The 21,641-nt window shown below is 41.8% G+C and overlaps 1 protein-coding gene across 3 annotated transcripts in view; it reads left to right on the plus strand.

The window, feature by feature from the left end:
• The window catches only part of LOC138665355 (NACHT, LRR and PYD domains-containing protein 3-like), a 205,238-nt gene that overhangs the window by 143,057 nt on the left and 40,540 nt on the right, over positions 1–21,641 (plus strand). For 2 of the 3 annotated variants that reach the window (XM_069752756.1, XM_069752755.1), the window contains exons 6-7: positions 12,277–12,444; positions 12,611–12,781. The exons of the other annotated variant lie outside the window; for it this stretch is intronic. In XM_069752756.1, the coding sequence (XP_069608857.1) occupies positions 12,277–12,444; positions 12,611–12,781 (339 nt within the window). The remainder of the gene's footprint in view (positions 1–12,276; positions 12,445–12,610; positions 12,782–21,641) is intronic. 3 annotated transcript variants of the gene reach the window in all.

Consider the following 21,641-nt stretch of genomic DNA (forward strand, 5'->3'; position numbering starts at 1 on the left):
ACTGCCTGAAGTCTTGAACTCATGGACATCACCAGACGCAGTGTTTCCCCCTTTTTGATGCTCTGCCAGGCCTTCACTGCGGTAGTTTTCAGTTGCTATTTGTTTGTGGGCCTTTCTGTCTGAAGTTTAGTCTTTAACAAGTGAAATGCATGCTCAATTGGGTTGAGATCAGGTGACTGACTTGGCCATTCAAGAATATTCCACTTCTTTGCTTTAATAAACTCCTGGGTTGCTTTGGCTTTATGTTTTGGGTCATTGGTCGTCGTTTCATACTACAAATGGACAATCAGTTTTGCTGCACTTGGCTGGATCTGAGCACACAATATGTCTCTGAATACCTCAGAATTCATTTGGCTGCTTCTGTCCTGTGTCACATCATCAATAAACACTAGTGACCCAGTGCCACTGGCAGCCATGGATGCCCATGCCATCACACTGCCTCCGCCGTGTTTTACAGATGATGGGGCATGCTTTGGATCATGAGCTGTACCACGCCTTCGCCATACTTTCCTCTTTCCATCATTCTGGTAGACGTTGATCTTGGTTTCATCTGTCCAAAGAATGTTCTTCCAGAACTGTGCTGTCTTTTTTAGATGTTTTTTAGCAAAGTCCAGTCTAGCCTTTTAATTCTTGATGCTTATGAGTGGTGTGCACCGTGCAGTGAACCCTCTGTATTTACTTTCATGCAGTTTTCTCTTTATGGTAGATTTGAATATTGATACGCCTACCTCCTGGAGAGTGTTGTTCACTTGGTTGGCTGTTGTGAAGGGGTTTCTCTTCACCATGGAGATTATTCTGCGATCATCCACCACTGTTATCTTCCGTGGGTGCCCAGGTCTTTTTGCATTGATGAGTTCACCGGTGCTTTCTTTCTTTCTCAGGATGTACCAAACTGTAGATTTTGCCACTCCTAATATTGTAGCAATTTCTCGGATGGGTTTTTTCTGTTTTCGCAGCTTAAGGATGGCTTGTTTCAACTGCATGGAGAGCTCCTCTGACTGCATGTTTACTTCACAGCAAAACCTTCCAAATGCAAGCACCACACCTCAAATCAACTCCAGGCCTTTTATCTGCTTAATTGAGAATGACATAACGAAGGGATTGCCCACACCTTTCCATGAAATAGCTATGGAGTCAATTGTCCAATTACTTTTGGTCCCTTTAAAAACAGGGTGGCACTTGTTAAGGAGCTGAAACTCCTAAACTCTTCATCCAATTTTAATTTGGATACCCTCAAATGAAAGCTGAAAGTCTGAATTTCAACTGCACCTGAATTGTTTTGTTTAAAATTCATTGTGGTAATGTCTAGAACCAAAATTAGACAAATGTTTTCTCTGTCCAAATATATATGGACCTAACTGTATATTTGGACATAGACAACATTTTTCTAATTTTGGTTATAGACATTACCACAATGAATTTTAAAAAAAACAATTCAGATGCAGTTGAAGTTCAGACTTTCAGCTTTCATTTGAGGGTATCCACATTAAAACTAGACGAAGGGTTTGGGAGTTTCAGCTCCTTAACATGTGCCACCCTGTTTTTAAAGGGACCAAAAGTAATTGGACAATTGACTCCAAGGCTATTTCATGGACAGGTGTGTGCAATCCCTTGGTTATGTAGTTCTCAATTAAGCAGATAAAAGGCCTGGAATTGATTTCAGGAATGGTGCTTGCATTTGGAAGGTTTTGCTGTGAAGTAAACATGCGGTCAAAGGAGCTCTCCATGCAGGTGAAACAAGCCATCCTTATGCTGCGGAAAAACAGAAAAAACCCATCCGAGAATTTGCTACAACATTAGGAGTGGCAAAATGTACAGTTTGGTACATCCTGAGAAGGAAAGAAAGCACTGGTGAACTCATCAATGCAAAAAGACCTGGGCGCCAACAGACAACAGTGGTGGATGATCACAGAATAATCTCCATGGTGAAGAGAAACCCCTTCACAACAGCCAACCAAGTGACCAACACTCTCCAGGAGGTCGGTGTATCAATATCCAGATCTACCATAAAGAGAAGACTGCATGAAAGTAAATACAGAGGGTTTACTGCAAGGTGCAAGCCACTCATAAGCATCAAGAATAAAAAGGCTAGACTGGACTTTGCTAAAAAACATCTAAAAAAGCCAGCACAGTTCTGGAAGAACATTCTTTGGACAGATGAAACCAAGATCAACCTCTACCAGAATGATGGAAAGAGAAAAGTACGGCGAAGGCGTGGTACAGCTCATGATCCAAAGCATACACATCATCTGTAAAACACGGTGGAGGCAGTGTGATGGCGTGGGCATGCATGGCTGCCAATGGCACTGGGTCACTAGTGTTTATTGATGATGTGACACAGGACAGAAGCAGCCGAATGAATTCAGAGGTATTCAGAGCCATACTGTGTGCTCAGATCCAGCCAAATGCAGCCAAACTGATTGTTCGTCGTTTCATACTACAGATGTACAATGACCCAAAACATAAAGCCAAAGCAACCCAGGAGTTTATTAAAGCAAAGAAGTGGAATATTCTTGAATGGCCAAGTTAGTCACCTGATCTCAACCCAATTGAGCATGCATTTAACTTGTTAAAGACTAATCTTCAGACAGAAAGGCCCACAAACAAACCGCAACTGAAAACCACCACAGTGAAGGCCTGACAGAGCATCAAAAAGGAGGAAACACAGCGTCTGGTGATGTCCATGAGTTCAAGACTTCAGGCAGTCATTGCCAACAAAGGGTTTTCAACCAAGTACTAGAAATGAACATTTTAGTTACAATTATTGAATCTGTCCAATTACTTTTGGTCCCTTTAAAAACAGGGTGGCACATGTTAAGGAGCTGAAACTCCTAAACCCTTCATCCATTTTTTTTTTTTTCCAAACTGTATTTATTAAACATTTTCAATTAAACATTTTCAACATTAGCATATCAACATGCAAACATAGGTACACGGAATTACCTCTCCCTTTCCGGTAATACAGAAGCCCACTATTAAAGACGATAACTATTTTAGCGATCCAGTTTGCAAGTTAAAGGCAAAGTGCCTCTCAATCAAGGTAAACATAAGGCTAAAGACATAGAATTCAACATGGAAATACAATACTCTTCATCCATTTTTAATGTGGATACCCTCAAATAAAAGCTGAAAGTCTGAACTTTAACTGCATCTGCAATGTTTTGTTTAAAATTTATTGTGGTAATGTCTATAACCAAAATTAGAAAAATGTTGTCTCTGTCCAAATATATATGGACCTAACTGTATGTGTTTTTACATTTTGTAGTTTAATTCTGTAAGTATATTTGATTTGCTGTACATAGACTTTGTAATCTTTGTTATTCCTTGATTAAAAATATACAAAACTAGATGGCGGCCCGATTCTAACGCATCGGGTATTCTAGAATATGCATGTCCATGTAGTATATTGCACAGCCCACGTAGTATATTGCCCAGTTACGTAGTATATTGCCCAGCGACGTAGTATATTGCCCAGCCACGTAGTATATTGCCCAGCCACGTAGTATATTGCCCAGTCACGTAGTATATTGCCCAGCCACGTAGTATATTGCCCAGTTACGTAGTATATTGCCTAGTGACGTAGTATATTGCGCAGCCACGTAGTATATTGCCCAGTTATGTAGTATATTGCCGAGCTATGTAGTATATTGCACAGCCCACGTAGTATATTGCCCAGTCACGTAGTATATTGCCAAGTGACGTAATATATTGGACAGCCACGTAGTATATTGCCCAGTTACGTAGTATATTGCGCAGCCACGTATTATATTGCCCAGTGACGTAGTATATTGCCCAGTCACGTAGTATATTGCCCAGTGACGTAGTATACAGCACAGAGCCACGTAGTATATTGCCCAGCCACGCAGTTTATTGCCCAGTTATGTAGTATATTGCCCAGTGACGTAGTATACAGCACAGAGCCATGTAGTATATTGCACAGCAAAGTAGTATACAGCACAGAGCCACGTAGTATATTGCACAGCGAAGTAGTATACAGCACAGAGCCACGTAGTATATTGGTTAGTCACGTAGTATATTGCCCAGCCAGGTTTGTCACAGGTGAAAAAATAAAAAATAAACATATAATCACCTTTCCGAGGGAGCCCTTGTAGTCCACGGCAGGTTCCGGTCCCAGGGTTGGTATTAGCGCAGGACCTGTGATGACGTCGCGGTAACATGACCGTGACGTCATGGCAGGTCTTTGTAGCGCAAGCGCGCAGGGCCTGTGATGACGACATGGTCACGTGACCGTGACGTCATGGCAGGTCCTTGTCGCGCAGGCGCGCAGGGTCTGTGATGACGTCGCGGTCACATGACCGTGACGTCATGACAGGTCCTTCTGCCACCGGAACCTGCAACGGAAGATGGCGGCCGGCGCAAGCTGCAACGGAGGGTGAGTATAGCAGGTTTTTTTTTTTTATTATTATTTTTAACATTATATTTTTTACTATTGATGCCGCATAGGCATTGTCAATAGTAAAAAGTTGGGGACACACAGGGTTAATAGCGGAGTTACCTGTGTTAGCGGTGACCGGAGGGGAGTATGCGGGCGACAGGCACTGACTGCGGGGAGTAAGGAGCGGCCATTTTCTTCCGGACTGTGCCCGTCGCTGATTGGTCGCTGCAGCCATGACAGGCAGCTGGCGAGACCAATCAGCGAATGAATAACCATGACAGAAGGACATACAGATGGAAGTGACCCTTAGACAATTATATATAAGATGTAGTACCGAAAATCATGTGTTTTTATCATAAAACATTAGGAGTAATTTTCATCAAAAATTGAAAATATCTCGAAATCCTGATGTGATAGCCAAAATCAGAGTTCATATTCGTAATCAGCAGCCAAAATTGACTTAAAATATGTTTTAAAACCTTTTGCCAGAAAAATTGCGTTGACCAGTGTTTTCAGCCGAGACGGTCACATGTTAGCACAGTCCAGGTTCAAAACTGTATATCCCGCAGATATGGATTACAGCATGGGACACAATGACAGACAGGTATGGGTATATTGTTGCTTTTTTATTTTACTTTTATTACAGGAGATCAAGGGCTTCGCTTGGATTAGGCGTTGCAGTAAGTATGGTTTAATTAAGAATAATAAAAGATGTCTGTGTCATTTTTTTCAAATAAAATACTTTATTCTGCCTGTGTCTTTATTTAACACTAGCTGAAGAGCCCGCATTGCCCGGGTATAGTAACTAACTGTGGTTAGATAATGTGTGCAAACTGTAAAGCGCTGCGGAATATGTTAGCGCTATATAAAAAATAAAGATTATTATTGTTAGTTATAGCACCTCACTTCTCTCATTTTCCCATCATGCCTCTCATTTTCCCCCTTACATCTCTCATTTCCCCCTCACTCCTGTCATTTTCCCCTTCACCCCTCTCATTTTCCCCCCTAACACTTGTCATTTTGACCTCACACCTGTCATTTTCCCCTCAGTATATACCTGTATGTCATCTCCTGTATATAGTATATACCTTTATGTCATCTCCTCCTGTATATAGTATATACCTGTATGTCATCTCCCCTGTATATACCTGTATATCATCACCTCCTGTATTTAGTATATACCTGTATGTCATATCCTCCTATATATAGTATATACTGTACCTGTATGTCATCTGCTCCTGCATATAGTATATAACTGTATGTCATTTCCCCTGTATATAGTATATACACCTGTATGTCATCTGCTCCTGTATTTATATGTACCTGTGTGTCATCTGCTCCTGTATTTAGTATGTACCTGTGTGTCATCTGCTCCTGTATATAGTATATACTTGTATGTCATCTCCTCCTGTATATAATATATACCGTATGTCATCTCCTCCTGTATGTAGTATGCATTGGGTATTCTAGAATATGTATGTAGTTTATTTATGAAGTTTTCAGAATAATGCAATTTATACACAGGATTCGGCCGGCTGCGACCAATTAGCGAAGCGTGGTTCAAATTCCACGCCAATTCGCGGGCGGACTGCGCCTGTCGCTGATTGTTTGTGGCCGGGCATGACCAATCAGTGAAGCGAGGGCCGGCTCCAGGTTTTTGAGGGCCCCAGGCGAAAGAGTCTCAGTGGGCCCCCCTCTTTAACACATACCACGATTCATGATGCACAGATACAGCAGAGAAATATAGCACAGCCAAGTAGTATACAGCTCACATAGTATATAACACAGCCATGTAGTATATAGCACAGCCACGTAGTATATAGCATAGCCATGTAGTATATAGCACAGCCACGTAGTATATAACACAGCCCATGTAGTATATAGCACAGCCAGGTAGTATATAGCACAGCCACATAGTATATAGCACAGCCCACGTAAATAGCACAGACACGTAGTATATTGCCTAGCCACGTAGTATATTGCCCAGCCACGTAGTATATAGCACAGACAAGCAGTATATAGCACAGCCACGTAGTATATTGCCCAGCCACGTAGTATATTGCCCAGCCATGTAGTATATTGCCCAGCCACGTAGTATATTGCCCTGCCACGTAGTATATTGCCCAGCCACGTAGTATATAGCACAGACACGTAGTATATAGCACAGACATGTAGTACATTGCCCAGCCACGTAATATATTGCACAGCTACGTAATATATTGCACAGCCACGTAGTATATAGCACAGCCACATAGTATGTGGCACAGAGACGTAGTATATAACACTGCCCATGCAGTATATAACACGGGTCATGTAGTATAGAGTATAGCGATGTAGTATATTGGCCAGCCACGTAATATATACCATAGCCACGTAGTATATAGCACAGCCCGCATAGTATATAGCACAGAGACGTAGTTTATAGCACAGCCCACGTAGTATATAATACAGCCCACGTAGTATATAGCAATGTGGGCACCATATGCCCTAAAAAAAAAAAGAATTAAAATAAAAAATAGTTATATACTCACCTTCCGTCGGCCCCTGAATCCAGCCCAGGCATTTACCGATTCTCCTCGTGACGCTCCGGTTCCAAGAGTGCATTGCGGTCTCACGAGATGATGATGTAGCGGTCCCGCGAGACTGCAATGCATGGACCGGTCACCGGAGTGTTGCGAGGAGCGGGAAAGGCGACAAAAGGTGAGAATATAATGATTTTTTTATTTTTTTTATTATTTTTAACATTAGATCTTTTTACTATTGATGCTGCATAGGCAAAAGTTGGTGACACAGGGTTAATAGCAGCGTTAACGGAGTGCGTTACACCGCGGCATAACGCGGTCCGTTAATGCTGCCATTAACCCTGTGTGAGCGCTGACTGGAGGGGAGTATGGAGCGGGCACTGACGGCAGAGGAGTAGGGAGCGGCCATTTTGCCGCCGGACTGTGCTCGTCGCTGATTGGTCGTGGCCGTTTTGCCACGACCAATCAGCGACTTGGGATTTCCGTTACAGACAGACAGAAAGACAGACAGAAAGACGGAAGTGACCCTTAGACAATTATATAGTAGATACCTATAAGTCATCTCCTCCTGTATATAGTATATACCTGTGTGTCATCTCCGCTGTATATAGTATATGCCTGTGTGTCATCTCCTCCTGGATTAGACCTCGTTCACACGTTATTTGGTCAGTATTTTTACCTCAGTATTTATAAGCTAAAACTTGGCGTAAAACAATTAGAGGAAAAGTTTTTTAGAAATATGTTATCACTTCTGTATTTTTCTCCCACTCGTGGTTTTGGCTTATACATACTGAGGTAAAATACTGACCAAATACTAAAAGTGTGAATTTGGCCTTATACACAGCCTCCACCTGCAGCGCTTCACTCTTCTCTATACACAGCCTCATACTGCAGCAGCACCTCACTTCTCTCATTTTCCCTGACATCTCTCATTTTGCCCCTTACATCTCTATCCATGAGGCTCCTCCCTTTCCCTGGACATCATGCCTCACAGAAGCAACTCGATTCTAGACAGGATGGAGCTAGATGTGGCCTGTGTCTGCTATGCAGGGTGGGTGTGGCTCGATACATATACACACACATACATACACTCAAATTTATATATTAGATTACAACTATAGGATTAGTAATGGCTAGGTGTCTTATAGATGCCTCTCCATCACTAAGCCGTGGGCTTGATGTCACCGGTGACATCAACCCCACAACTATTACCCCACTTGGCACACACTATAGGGCAAGTGGGAAGAGCTGGGCAAAGCGCCAGAATTGGTGCATCTAATAGATGAGCCTTTTCTGGGAAGCTGCAGGCTGCTATTCTTAGGCTGGGGGGTCAATATCCATGGCCCCTTACCAGCCTGAGAATACCAGCCCCCAACTGTGAAATATGGCGTGGGTACCCCTCTATTCTTGGTATCCAACCTTGCTGACAGCTGAGGGCTGCATCCCCCAGCTGTGACTTTTGGTCTGGCAGATTATTAAAAATAGGGGAGAACCCACGCCGTTTTTCTTTAATTACCGTATTTATGTACAGTGCAGGAGCAGATGAATACTCCCATCCGACGCTCCTGCTTTCACTGTTATTAGCAGCAGCAGGGATAGGCTGATGGGAGTAATATTAGCAGCAGCCGCCACCTGTTGTCTTTTTTATTACTTAAATGTAGCTCTCATCATTCTCCCCTGCTTACGCTGCTCTCCGGCAGAGCAGGCAAGAATGAGGAGTGCCGTATTCAGCACCCGGCGCCGGGGAACAGCGCTTACTGTAACGCTTCTTCCCCGGCGCCGATGCGTGTCACATGGATAACATCCATGTGTGTTATGTGTATGCACGTGTGCGGAATCTTTTATGGCCCATGCAGACATTAAAAAAATGGACAGGTCAGCGTATTTTGCCCACAGACACGTGGTCCGTGGAAACACACTGACATGTGCACAGACCCATTCATTTGAATAGGCAAATAGCGCTCCGTTCCTCCCAAGTCTCTCCGAATGGCTAAGTAGCACTGTACAGCCACATATGGGGTATTGCCACATTCAGTAAAAATTGTAGAACAAATTTAGTTGCCATTTTTACCCACTTCTTGTGTGAAAATGTAAAATGTTTGGCTAAAACAAAATTTGGGTGGCAAAAATGTAGTTATTTTGCCCTCACTGCCCAATGGTATAAAATTCTGTGACACACCCATGGTACCAATATGATCACTGCACCCCTAGATGAATTAATTGAGAAGTGTAGTTCGTAAAATGGGATCACTTATAGGGGGTTCTGCTGTATTTGCACCTCATGGGTTCTCCCAGTGGGTCATGGCACCTGCAAACCATAACAGTAAAATCTGGCGCTCCTTCCTTTCTGAGCTCTAACATGCGCCCAAACAGTGGTTAATCCCAACATATTGGGTATCATCGTACACAGGACAAATTGCACAATAACTTTGGGGATCCAATTTCTTCTTTGAAGCATTTGGAGAATCAAAGTGCTCACCACACATAAGTTCCTTAGGGGGTCTAGCTTCCAAAATGGTGTCACTTGTGGGGGGTTTCCACTGTTTAGGCACATCAGGGGCTCTCCAAACGCAACATGGCATCCCATCTCAATTCCAGCCAATTTTGTATTGAAAAGTCAAATAGCGCTCCTTCCCTTCCGAGCTCTGCCATTCGCCCAAACCGTAGTTTACCTGCACATATTGGGTATCAGCATCCTAAGGAGAAATTGCACAACAACGTTTGAGGTCCAATTTCTCCTGTTACCCTTGGTAAAATAAAAATTTTTTAGTCTGTATTAAATTTTTTGAGAAAAAAAGTTAAATGTTAATTTTTGTTAAACATTCCAAAAATTCCTGTGAAGCACCTAAAGGGTTAATAAACATCTTGAATGTAGTGCTGATCACCTTGAGGGGTGCAGTTTTTAGAATGGTGTCACTTTTGGGTATTTTCTATTATATAGACCCCTCAAAATGACTTCAAATGTGATGTGGTCCCTAAAAAAAAAATGGTGTTGTAAAAATGAGAAATCGCTGTTTAACTTTTAACCCTTATAACTTCCTAACAAAAAAAATTTGGAGTTCCAAAACTGTGCTGATGTAAAGTAGATATGTAGGAAATGTTACTTATTAAGTATTTTGTGTGACATAGCTCTGTGATTTAAGGGCATGAAAATAAAAATTTGGAAAATTGCAAAATTTGAAATTTTTCTGCGAAATTTACATTTTTTTCACAAATAATCGCAAGTCAAATCAAAGAAATGTTACCACTAACATGAAGTACAATATGTCACGAAAAAACATTGCCAGAATCACTGGGATCCATTGAAGCGTTCCAGAGTTATTACCTCATAAAGGGACAGTGGTCACAATTGTAAAAATTGGCTTGGTCATTAACATGCAAACCACTCTCGGGGGTAAAGGAGTTAAATAAACTGATGTAAACCCTCAATAAAAGCAGTGAAATTCCAGGTAGTGAGATAGCAAAACACGAAAAATGTCAAGGGGGTAAATACTTTTGCAAGCCACTGTAAGTATAAGGCTGGAGTCAGACACAATGTATAAAAAATCTGTCCGGTTTTGTCTGCCAAGAATCGCACAAATGTTCTCTGTATGGTTATCCCTATGTCATCCGTGTGCAATGCGGGGATGCAATTTTCTCACATCTAAGCATCTGTGTGACATCCGTTGTGACATCCATATGGCATCCGTATGGCAAGATTTTCTTGCCGGCTTGCAAAATTGACATATAATGGATCCCAGGCCCAGAAAATCATGAATAAATAATGTGGAAGCCTATTTATTGGCTCCACAAGTTCCATCCTACAAGCGAAAAAAATTGCGTGGTCTTCCGCGCAATTTTCTTCGCCAGAGAGGGAAAGCCAACGGCCGGGGCCGAAATTTGTAGTCTGGGATGGGATTAATACCCATGGATCTGCCCAGTCTATGAATATCAGCCCCCAGCTGTATATTTAGCCTTTACTTGCTTTTCTAATAGGGGTACCCCCCCAAAAAATGGCGTGGGGTCCCCCTATAATTAATAGCCAGAAAGGCTACGCAAACTGCTGTGGGCCATAGCCTAGGAAGGGGCCATGGATATTGACAGCCCTGGCTAAAAATACCAGCACCCAGCCACCCCAGAAAAGGCTCATCTATAAGATGCACCAATTCTGGCACTTAGCCTGTCCCATTGCCCTGTAGCGGTGGCATATGAGGTAATAAGGGGTTAATGTCACCTTGCTATTGTAAGTTAATAATGGAAAGGTTTCAATAAGACACCTATCCATTATTAATCCAATAGTATGAAAGGGTAAAAAAAAATACACATACATTAAAAATAAAGTATTTTAATGAAATAATAAAACACACAGCTTTTCCATCTTTATTACACTCTCAATCCAAGCAAAGCCCTCGTTCTCCCGTAAAAAATTCAAAATAAAAAAGCAACAATATCCCATACCTGTCCACCGTACAGTCAAGTCCCATGCTGCAATTCATCTCAATGGGTTAAATAGTTTACAACCAGGAGCCGTGCTAATGCTACCGCCCCAACTGTAAACCACTGTGTAATGAGTGAAAAGCTGCCTGTGCAGCCTCCTCGCCTGACTGGACATGAACTCTGTAGCAAGGGAAAGTTTTGCAATTTTTTTCCATGAATAAATTCGTTAATTTAACACCTACATCTCCAAAATTTAACACACACATAGTATTAACATTATTAGTCAGGGACATATATAAGTCTAACTGATATGCAATGTTTTACTGTATGTAAACCATTTGTAATATCCTATCTGCTTCTGCAATGATTTTACAAAAGCCGACAATTGAATTATCGGCTATTCTGCTACCTAACTCTCTATGAAATATAAATATATATATGTGTCAATGACACATATATATATATATATATATACTGAATATATCTATACTATGTGTATACATTTATTTTATCTATTCTATTTTACCCTGTCAGTGTGATTTTACATTACACCGCACTGAATTGCCGGCTTTTCAAAAGGACACGGTGCATATTTCTGGCAAGTCACACTGATGGTCCTTGTGGTGTGCGAGTTTTTCTCGCACCCATAGACTTTCATTGGACAGTCTCGGCCGATATACAGTACAAATCACAGCATGCTGCGATTTCACTCGCACGTATAATACGGCTGAGAAAAAAACAGATGATGGGTGCTGCCCCATAGATTAACATTAGGCCGAGTGCTATGCGATTTTTTTATAGCACTTGTCCGTATTATACGGTAGTGTGACTCTGGCCTAATAGGTAGAAGTCTTGGCTGAATTTTTCCAGATCAACTGCCATTGATAGGGTGGGATTACCCTTTTAACATTCAAGTAAAGAGAAAATTATGCTTTTTTCCAGGTTTAATGAATCTTTTCTGCCAACACCATTATGCAATGATCTACACATCCTTGTAAGAAGCCAGTCTTTGACTAAATTGTGCTTAACATGGAAAGCATTGCTTCCTTCAGGAGTAAAATATCTGTGTGAGGGACTCAGACATCCGAGTTGTACCCTGCAGGAGTTGAGGTGAACTTTTCATATTATGTAGTAATCAGAAATTAGAGGGCTATCAGTATAAATAGGGCACTTTCTATTGCCACAAACACTGTATCACTTTTGGGATACCATACTGTACCAAGTAAAACTACTCTACGATATTCAAAATATTCAATGATATTCCATCCTGTCACAGTTTAGCTGGTTGCCGACTGACTCCATCATCATGTGAAGATCTAAGTTCTGTTATTAGTACAAACCACGTTCTTAAAAAAATGGACCTGTCGTGTAATTTCCTTGGAGACCCTGGAGTAAAATTTCTATGTGAGGGACTCAAACATCCAGGCTGTACCCTGCAGAAACTAAGGTGAGGAGGAAGCTATGATTGAAATAATATTTACCGTACTTCAATGGGGGAAGCTCTAGAATTAAAATATTTTTGATGACATTCACAATTTCTATACTTGGACTATGAAAGTCAAGAATCGTCAAGATGAATTGCCCATATTCTATAAAACATTACGGACATTCCAATTCATAAATCCAAATAACTAGTTGCTGGGTTAGTGTCCATGTGTTTATAGTTATATGAGATGATACATTTTTGCTTTATTAGTACATCTTGATCTTGGATCATCAAAGTTTTGACTGATATCTCTAGAATGTCTCTAACCTAGAGCTGGGCAAAGTGCATCCTCTGGGCCACATCTGGCCCTATGGCTCTTACAGTATGGCCCGCAGACCAAGAGAGCCAAAGGGCTGAAAACAGTAGCCTGCGGTCCGCACCAATCCCACAGCTGCCGTTTGTCTGTCGCCTCCCGTTTCCAGATGTTACCACTATCCACAGCCTCAGGATGCAGACAGCGGTGAATATAGTAGTGGAGGATAGCGTCTTGGCTCCTTCTTCCAGCAATCAGCATGTGCGACTGAGACATCAGATGCAATGACATCATTATGTTGCATCTGCTGTGCAGACATGTGTTGTTGTTTTTTTTTATACGAGTATGAAATATTTGCATGTATATAGGGGATATGTGGGGACTCATACTGCATGTAGGGGGCTATGTGGGGACTCATATTGTAGCTAAGGGGCTATGCACAGGATCAGACTGTATATAGGAGGCTATGTGAGGGCTGATATTCTATTGAGAAGGCTAGGTGGGGGCTCATACTGTATATAGAAGGCTATATGGGGGTTCATACTGTATATAGGGGGTTATGTGGGGTTCATACTGTATATACAGTAGTGTTCAGAATAATAGCAGTCCAATATACCTAACCAGATTAATCAATGTTTTTGGTATAAATTATAATGCCACATGTCAAATAATTTACCAGTTGGTGCAGCAGATTCTAAATAAATCAACAGACTCAGCATTCATAATCTGCATGTTTTCGAGTCTGTCTATTAGAATAATTAATTGAAAGGGGATGTGTTCAAAATAATAGCAGTGTAGAGTTCAATTAGTGAGGTCCATCATTCTGTGAAGAAACAGGTGTGAATCAGGTGGTCATTATTTAAGGGTGAAGTCAGGACATGTTGTACATGCATTTCTCCTTGAAAGCCTGAGAAATATGGGTCGTTCGAGTCATTTTTCAGAACAACAGCGTACTTTGACTAAAACGTTCATTGGAGAGGGTAAAACTTATAAAGGAGTGCAGACAATGAGAGTCTGTTCACCTAAGATGATCTCCAATGCTTTAAAATGGAAAGCCAAACCAGAGGGACATCTAAGAAAATGGAAGACTACCATTCGAATGGATGGAAGAAGAGCCAAAATGGCAAAGGCTCAGCCAATAGAGATTGGCAAACCCGAACAGTAAAGTTCGGCGTTCCAAACACCAACTGGCCATGGACACCAAACATGGACTTTACCAGGAAGTCTGTGTTACTGTTCAGGTTTGGCCCTCCGACCACCGATGTTTGTCGCAAACACCGCTTCTGATCGGCGGTAAAATCATCACCACTGGTCAGACATTTGCGGTTTCCACGCTGACAAATGACAGCATGAGCCCGCAGCTGTGATCGGAGGTAAAAAGTTTACCTCTGGTCACTGGTGTCAGCTGATGAGACTACTGCTCCCATCATCCGATGCCTGCTGCCTCTAGTAACAATGAAAGCAGGAGTGGGAAATAGGAGTATTCATCAGCCGGCTCCTGCACTGTAAATAAATAAATAGGAAAAAAAACGACGTGGGTTCCCCTGTATTTTTGATAACCAGCCAGGCAAAACTCACAGCTTGGGGCTGCAACCCTCAGCTATCAGCGTTAACAATGCTGGTTATCAAGAAAAGAGGGGTCCCCATGCAGTATTTTTTTATTATTTCAATAAATAATTTTTAAAAAACGGCGTGAGGTCCCCTCATTTTTGACAACCAGCCATGCTAAAGCAGACAACTGGGGACTGGTATTCTCAGGAGGGTAAGGGGCCATGGATATTGGCCCCACTCAGCCTAAAAATAGCAGCCCGCAGCCGCCCAGAAAAGGCAGCATCAGTGACTAGCTGTGACGTCATTGAGGTTACTGCTGGTCACTCAGGATGTGTTCCCAGCCGGGCTGAACCGCAGTGACCTCGTTGCAGAGGCAAGTTCACTAGAGTTAACACGCTGATCTCTTAGCATGAAGTCCCCGCAAAGGCCCACTGTTAAAAAAAGATATATACTGAAGCTGATACAATTTGCCATAGAACACATCAACTGGAGAAATGGAGAAACATTTTGTAGACTGAAGAAAGTAAAATTGTTCTTTTTGGCTCCAAGGGCCGCATACAGTTCGTCAGATGACCTCCAAACTCTGCATTCAAGCCACAGTACACGGTGAGGCTAGTGAAGCATGGTGGTGCAAGCATCATGATTATCGGCTCGTTTCTCTAACTATGGTGCTGGACCTATTTACCGCATACCAGGGATCATGGACCAGTTTGCATATATTAAAATACTTGAAGATGTCATGTTGTCTTACGCGGAAGCGGATATGCCCTTGAACTGGGTGTTTCAAGCAGACAACGATCCTAAACACACCAGCAAAATTGAGGTTATGGCGTGGCCACCACAATCCCTGGACCATAACCTGATAGAACACTTGTGAGGTAACATTAAAAATGCTGTTAAAAAAAGCCAGCAAATGCCAAAAAATTGTGGGATGTAGTCAAAGCATTCTGGGCTGGAATAATAGTTCACAGGTGCCAGAAGTTGGCTGACTTTATGCAACATAAATGTGAAGCAGTTCTAAAAAAACTGTGGGAACGCAACTAAATATTAGGTTAGTGATTCACAAGAATGCTAAATCCACAAAAAACAAGTACCGTACATACTCGAGTATAAGCCGACCCGAGTACAAGCAAAGACCCTTAATTTTGCCACAAAAAAACGTAATGACTCGAGTATAAGCCTAGGGTGGAAAATGCAGCAGCTACTGGTAAATTTCAAAAATAAAAATAGATACCAATAAAAGTAAAATTAATTGAGACATCAGTAGGTTAAGTGTTTTTGAATATCCATATTGAATCAGGAGCCCCATATAATGCTCCATAAAGTTTATGATGGGCCCCATAAGATGCTTCATACAAAAATATGCCCCATATAATGCTGCACAAAGGTTGCTTTTGGACCCATAAGATGCTCCATAGAAACATTTGCCCCTTATAATACTGCACAAAGGTTGATTATGGCCCCATAAGATGCTCCATAGAAACATTTGCCCCTTATAATACTGCACAAAGGTTGATTATTGCCCCATAAGATGCTCCATAGAAACATTTGCCCCATATAATGCTGCTCAAAGGTTGATTATGGCCACATAAGATGCTCCATAGAAACATTTGCCCCATACAATGCTGCATAAAGGTTGATTATGGCCCCATAAGATGCTCCATAGAAAATGTACCCCATATAATGCTGCATAAAGGTTGATTATGGCTCCATAAGATGCTCCATAGAAACATTTGCTCCATATAATGCTGCACAAAGGTTGATTATGGCCTCATAAGATGCTCCATAGAAACATTTGCCCCATATAACGCTGCACAAAGGTTGATTATGGCCTCATAAGATGCTCCATAGAAACATTTGCCCCATATAACGCTGCACAAAGGTTGATTATGGCCAAATAGTATGCTACATAGAAACATTATGGTCCCATAAAATGCTCCATAGAATATTACGCCCCATATGCTGCTGCTGCGATTAAAAAAAAAATTACATACTCACCTCTTGTCCTGAGCAGGCGGGACATCGGCACTTGCGATATTCACCTATCCCCGTTCCACCACCGCACGCCGCTGTGTCTTCCGGGTCTCTGCAGTGACTGTTCAGGCAGAGGGCGGCGTGCATATTAAACATGTCATCGTGACATCTGACCTGAACATCACAGCCAGAGGATGTGAAAGACGGAGAGGCGGTGGAACGGGGACAGGTGAATATCGTATGGCTCACCATACCCCGTTATACTCACCCTCCCGGCGCGGTTTGCACGTCCCTGCTTCTCTGATGGTCTTTGTCGAGCGCCGTCAGCTAGTTCCTTTGTTCAGCTGTCACTGGTACCACTCATTAAAGTAATGAATATGCGCTCCACCCTATGGGAGTGGAGTCGCATACATATTCATTACTTTGATGAGCGGTACCACGTGACCGCTGAACACAGGAAGAGCTGCCGGCGCCTGGAGACCATCGGAGAAGCAGGGACATGCAGAGATTCGCCGGGAGCAGGTGAGTATGATGTGACAGCTGCCGCTCCCCCTCCCCCGCCGCCCCTCTGGGACAATGACTCGAGTATAAGCCGAAAGCCAAGAGAGGCTTTTTCAGCTTAAAAAAATGGGCTGAAAATCTGAGTATATACGATACATATTGTGAGTTTGTAAAGACAAATGCAGACACTGCTATTTTTTTAGAAAAGCCAAATGTTCATTTTTTGTTATTTTCTGTAAAGTAGGTAAAAATTATGTACATTTCTCTTCATGTTTTGAATTAGAAAACAGTGTGCAATGGCCTCAATGCATGGAAATAAAAAACTAGTATAAAGATTTTGTGATTAACTCATGTATTTGAACACACTGCTATTATTTTAAACACTACTGTAAAAGGCTATGTGGGTGCTCACACTGTATATAGGGGCTATGTAGGGGCTTATACTGTATGTAGAAGGCTATGTGGGTGCTCACACTGTACATAGGGAGATATGAAGGGGCGTATACTGTATGTAGAAGGCTATGTGGGTGCTCACACTGTACATAGGGGGATATGAAGGGGCTTATACTGTATGTAGAAGGCTATGTGGGTGCTCACACAGTACATAGGGGGCTATGCAGGGGCTTATACTGTATGTAGAGGGCTATGTGGGTGCTCACACTGTATATAGGGGCTATGTAGAGGCTTATAATGTATGTGAAAGACTGTGTGGAGGCTCACACTATATAAAAGGGGCTGTGTGTAAGCTTATACGGTATATAGGGGGGCTATGTGCGGGCTCATGTGGTATATATGGGGATGTCAGCTTACTTAAAGAGGTTGTCCACTACTTTGTCACTGCTGACCTATTCATAGGATAGGTCATCAAAGTCTGATTGGTCAGGGTCCGACATCCGGCACCACCGATAATCATCTGTTTGTAGATTGTAAGCTTGCAAGCAGGGACCTCACTCCTAATGTCACTGTTTAAATTGTCTTAACTTGTATTGAATTTATTGTCTGTACATGTCCCCGCTTAATTGTAAAGTGCTGCGGAATATGTTGGCGCTATATAAATAAAAATTATTATTATAATTATAATCTGTTTTCAGTGTTGGTGGCAGCGGCCACCGGCCAGAAATGCTCAGTTGCAGAGTGGCTCTGTCTTCTGATAGTGGTAGCAGCAGGGTACTACACATCTGCCTCCTATTCAAAGTTGGATGTGTAGTACCCTGCAGCGGCCACTATCAGAAGATGGAGCAGCTCTGCAACTGAGCATTTCCAGCTGGCAGCTGCCACCGGTAATGAGAACAGCTGATCGGCGGCGGTGCTGGGTGTCGGGCCCCAACCAATCAGACATTAAAGACCTATCCTATGGATAGGTCATTCATGAAAAAGCTGTGGACAACCTCTTTAATTCTGCACAATATTAAGTGATACAATTAATATAAAATAATTATAATTAATATGCAAATATTAATTTTGAGCAGAATTAATTTCAGGCTATTGGTTCTGCACTCCACTACAGTCATGGTCTCTCATGTGGCCCCTTGGAAAAATCAATTGCTCACCCCTGCTTTAACCAATACTTCGATATACCAGTCGTGAATAAATGGAAGAAAATTGGTATAATATTTTAGTAGCAAGATTTGCTGAAAGAGGACATTTATATGTTTAGGTTAATTAAATAGGACCTGTCATCAGGTGAGAAATGGACAGTATTTGTTGTTATTTTATTTGCGCTGTTAAGATAGAACAGAATGTTAAAGTTGGAACGGACCTCCAGGGTCATCGTGTCCAACCCCCGGCTCAATGCAGGATTCACTAAACCATCCCAGACAGATGCCTCTTCAGCCTCTGTTTGAAGACTTCCATTGAAAGAGAACTCACCACCTCTCGCGATAGCCTGTTCCACTCATTGATCACCCTCACTGTCAAAAAGTCCTTTCTAATATCTTATCTGTATCTTCTTCCTTTCAGTTTTATTCCATTGCTTCTCGTATTTCCTTATACAAATGAGAATAAGGATGATCCCTCTACACTGTGACATCTCTTCAGATATTTCTATACAGCTATTAAGTCTCCTCTTAGCCTTCTTTTTTGCAAGCTAAACATTCCCAGATCCTTTTCTCGTAAGACATCATTTGCAGTCTGCTCACCATCCTTGTAGCTCTTCTCTGAACGTGCTCCAATTTTTCAATGTCTTTTTTAAAATGTGGTGCCCATAACAGGACACAGTTTTCCAGATGAGGCCTGACCAAGGAGGAATAAAGGAGGATAATTACTTCATGTGATCTAGACTCTATGCTTCTCTTCATACATCCCAGAACTGTATTTGTCTTTTTTGCTGCTTCATCACTCTGTTGACTCATGTGCGGTCTGTGATCTGTTAGTATACCCAAGACTTTTTCACACGTGCTGATACTTAGTTCTATTCCTCCCATTCTATAGATGTAATTTTCGTTTTTCTTGCTCAGATATAGACTCTTGCATTTCTCTCTGTTAAATACCATTCTATTAGTTGCTGCCCAAGCTTATCTAGATCCTCCTGAATCCTTTGTCTTCTCTAGTGTTAGTTATACCTCCTAGCTTGGCATCGTCTGCAAATTTGATTAGTTTACCTTCAGTTCCCTTATCTATATCATTTATAAAAATGTTGAACAACACTGGGGCCAGGACAGAACCTTATGGTACCCCACTTTTAACACTTTTCTAATTGGATGTGCAACCATTTATTATCACTCTTTGAGTATGATCACTGAGTCAGTTATGAATCCACCTAACCGTAGCCTTGTCAACCCCATACTTGGTCATTTTTTCAATAAGGCTAGAATTAGATGCTTTATCAAATGCTTTACCGAAGTCAAGATATACTATATCTATGACATTTCCCTGATCCACCCAGTCAGTGATTCCATCATAGAATAAAATTAGATTAGTCTGGCATGACTTGTTTGCTACAAACCCATGCTGGCTCTGGTTAATTACTGTATTCATATCCACATACTTACATACATACTGTTTAATAATTTGTTCAAATACCTTTCCTGGCATAGAAGTAAGGCTCACTGGCTTGTAATTTCCTGGCTCAGTCTTCTTTCTTTTTTTTCAAGATGGGGACATTTGCCCTTCTCCAATCTTCTGGGACTTCTCCTGTTTTCCAGGATTTTTCAAAGATTCTGGCTAGTGGTTCTGCAATTTCCTCTGCTAACTCTTTCAGGACCCTAGAATGTAATTCATCTGGACCAGGAGATTTAAATTAATTTAAATTAGCTATAAGTGTTCCCTCACCAACTGTCTGTTTATGGATAGAGTGGATTATTTTATTCCTTTAATGGTACTATAAAGTTTACTTGATGTTGCACTGGCTTTTTTGAGAATTTTCTTGAGAATTCCAGTCTTTGGGTTGTTTTTTTTCGAATCCACCATATGGTTTCATAGCCCTACTACAGTGGGTACGGAAAGTATTCAGACCCCTTTAAATTTTTCACTCTCTGTTTCATTGCAGATATTTGGTAAATTCAAAAAAGTTCATTTTTTTTCTCATTAATGTACACTCTGCACCCTATCTTGACTGAAAAACCCCCCAGAAATGTAGAAATTTTTGCAAATGTATAAAAAAAGAAAAACAGAAATATTTAAAGGGGTCTGAATATTTTGTGTACCCACTGTATGTGTAACACAAGTGATCAGATGATCGCAGCTTCAAGTCTCCTAAGGAGACTATTGAAGCCAGCAAAAAGTAAAAAAAAAACAGTTTTTCCGAATATAAAAAAATATAAAAGTTCAAATCATCCCCTTTGCCCCATTCAAAATTAAACAATTAAAAAAAGCCTGCTAATCAGCGGTGGACGCCGCGATGACAGCACCCATATAGGCTGTAACTTTTCTCTCTGGATATCCAATACTATATTGGTAGCAACCTCCGGGCAGGCCATATAGCCACTTGAATCTATACATTGTCCCAGTAAACGTTACTGATGAAGGTCCAGCTGTGGGACCGAAACGTTTTCTGATTTGGGATAATAAATCTTTCGTTTCTTCACACCACAAAGTTGAGTGCCGGGTTTTGTATTATTTGCTGATTACGGTTTGGGAACCTACCCGTGCACCTCATACGGTTGTGCACACGTGTTTCTAATTACATCAGAGATCGGCAGGACAGCTGAACTCCAAGTTATCTGTCCGACCTAATACCCAGGAGGCACGGTGACACCCTTAGAGGCTGGGGCATGCTAGAGTCCCTACCGTCTCAAGTCACCAGTCATACGGGTTATGTCCTATCCTATCCCGGTGACAGAGAGAGAGATAACATCTGTGAGGACCTTATGTGAAGTCATAGGCAGTAAGGGACTACACCACCACAGAGCTAGAAGAAGGCTTTGATTTCCACCTGGATAAGGGGACTCCTAACTTGCCTCCAAGCCGGCTGAACCCTGCCTGCCCTGTGATCCGGTGCCCTGGACTGTGGCTGCCTGAAGTCTTCAGTAAACAAGGTAAAGAGACTGCAAACCTGTGTCCTTGTTCCTTACTGCACCATTCACCATATACCATCCACACACC

The sequence above is a fragment of the Ranitomeya imitator genome, chromosome 2, assembly GCF_032444005.1.
Source record: "Ranitomeya imitator isolate aRanImi1 chromosome 2, aRanImi1.pri, whole genome shotgun sequence".
In the NCBI taxonomy this organism is placed as follows: domain Eukaryota; kingdom Metazoa; phylum Chordata; class Amphibia; order Anura; family Dendrobatidae; genus Ranitomeya; species Ranitomeya imitator.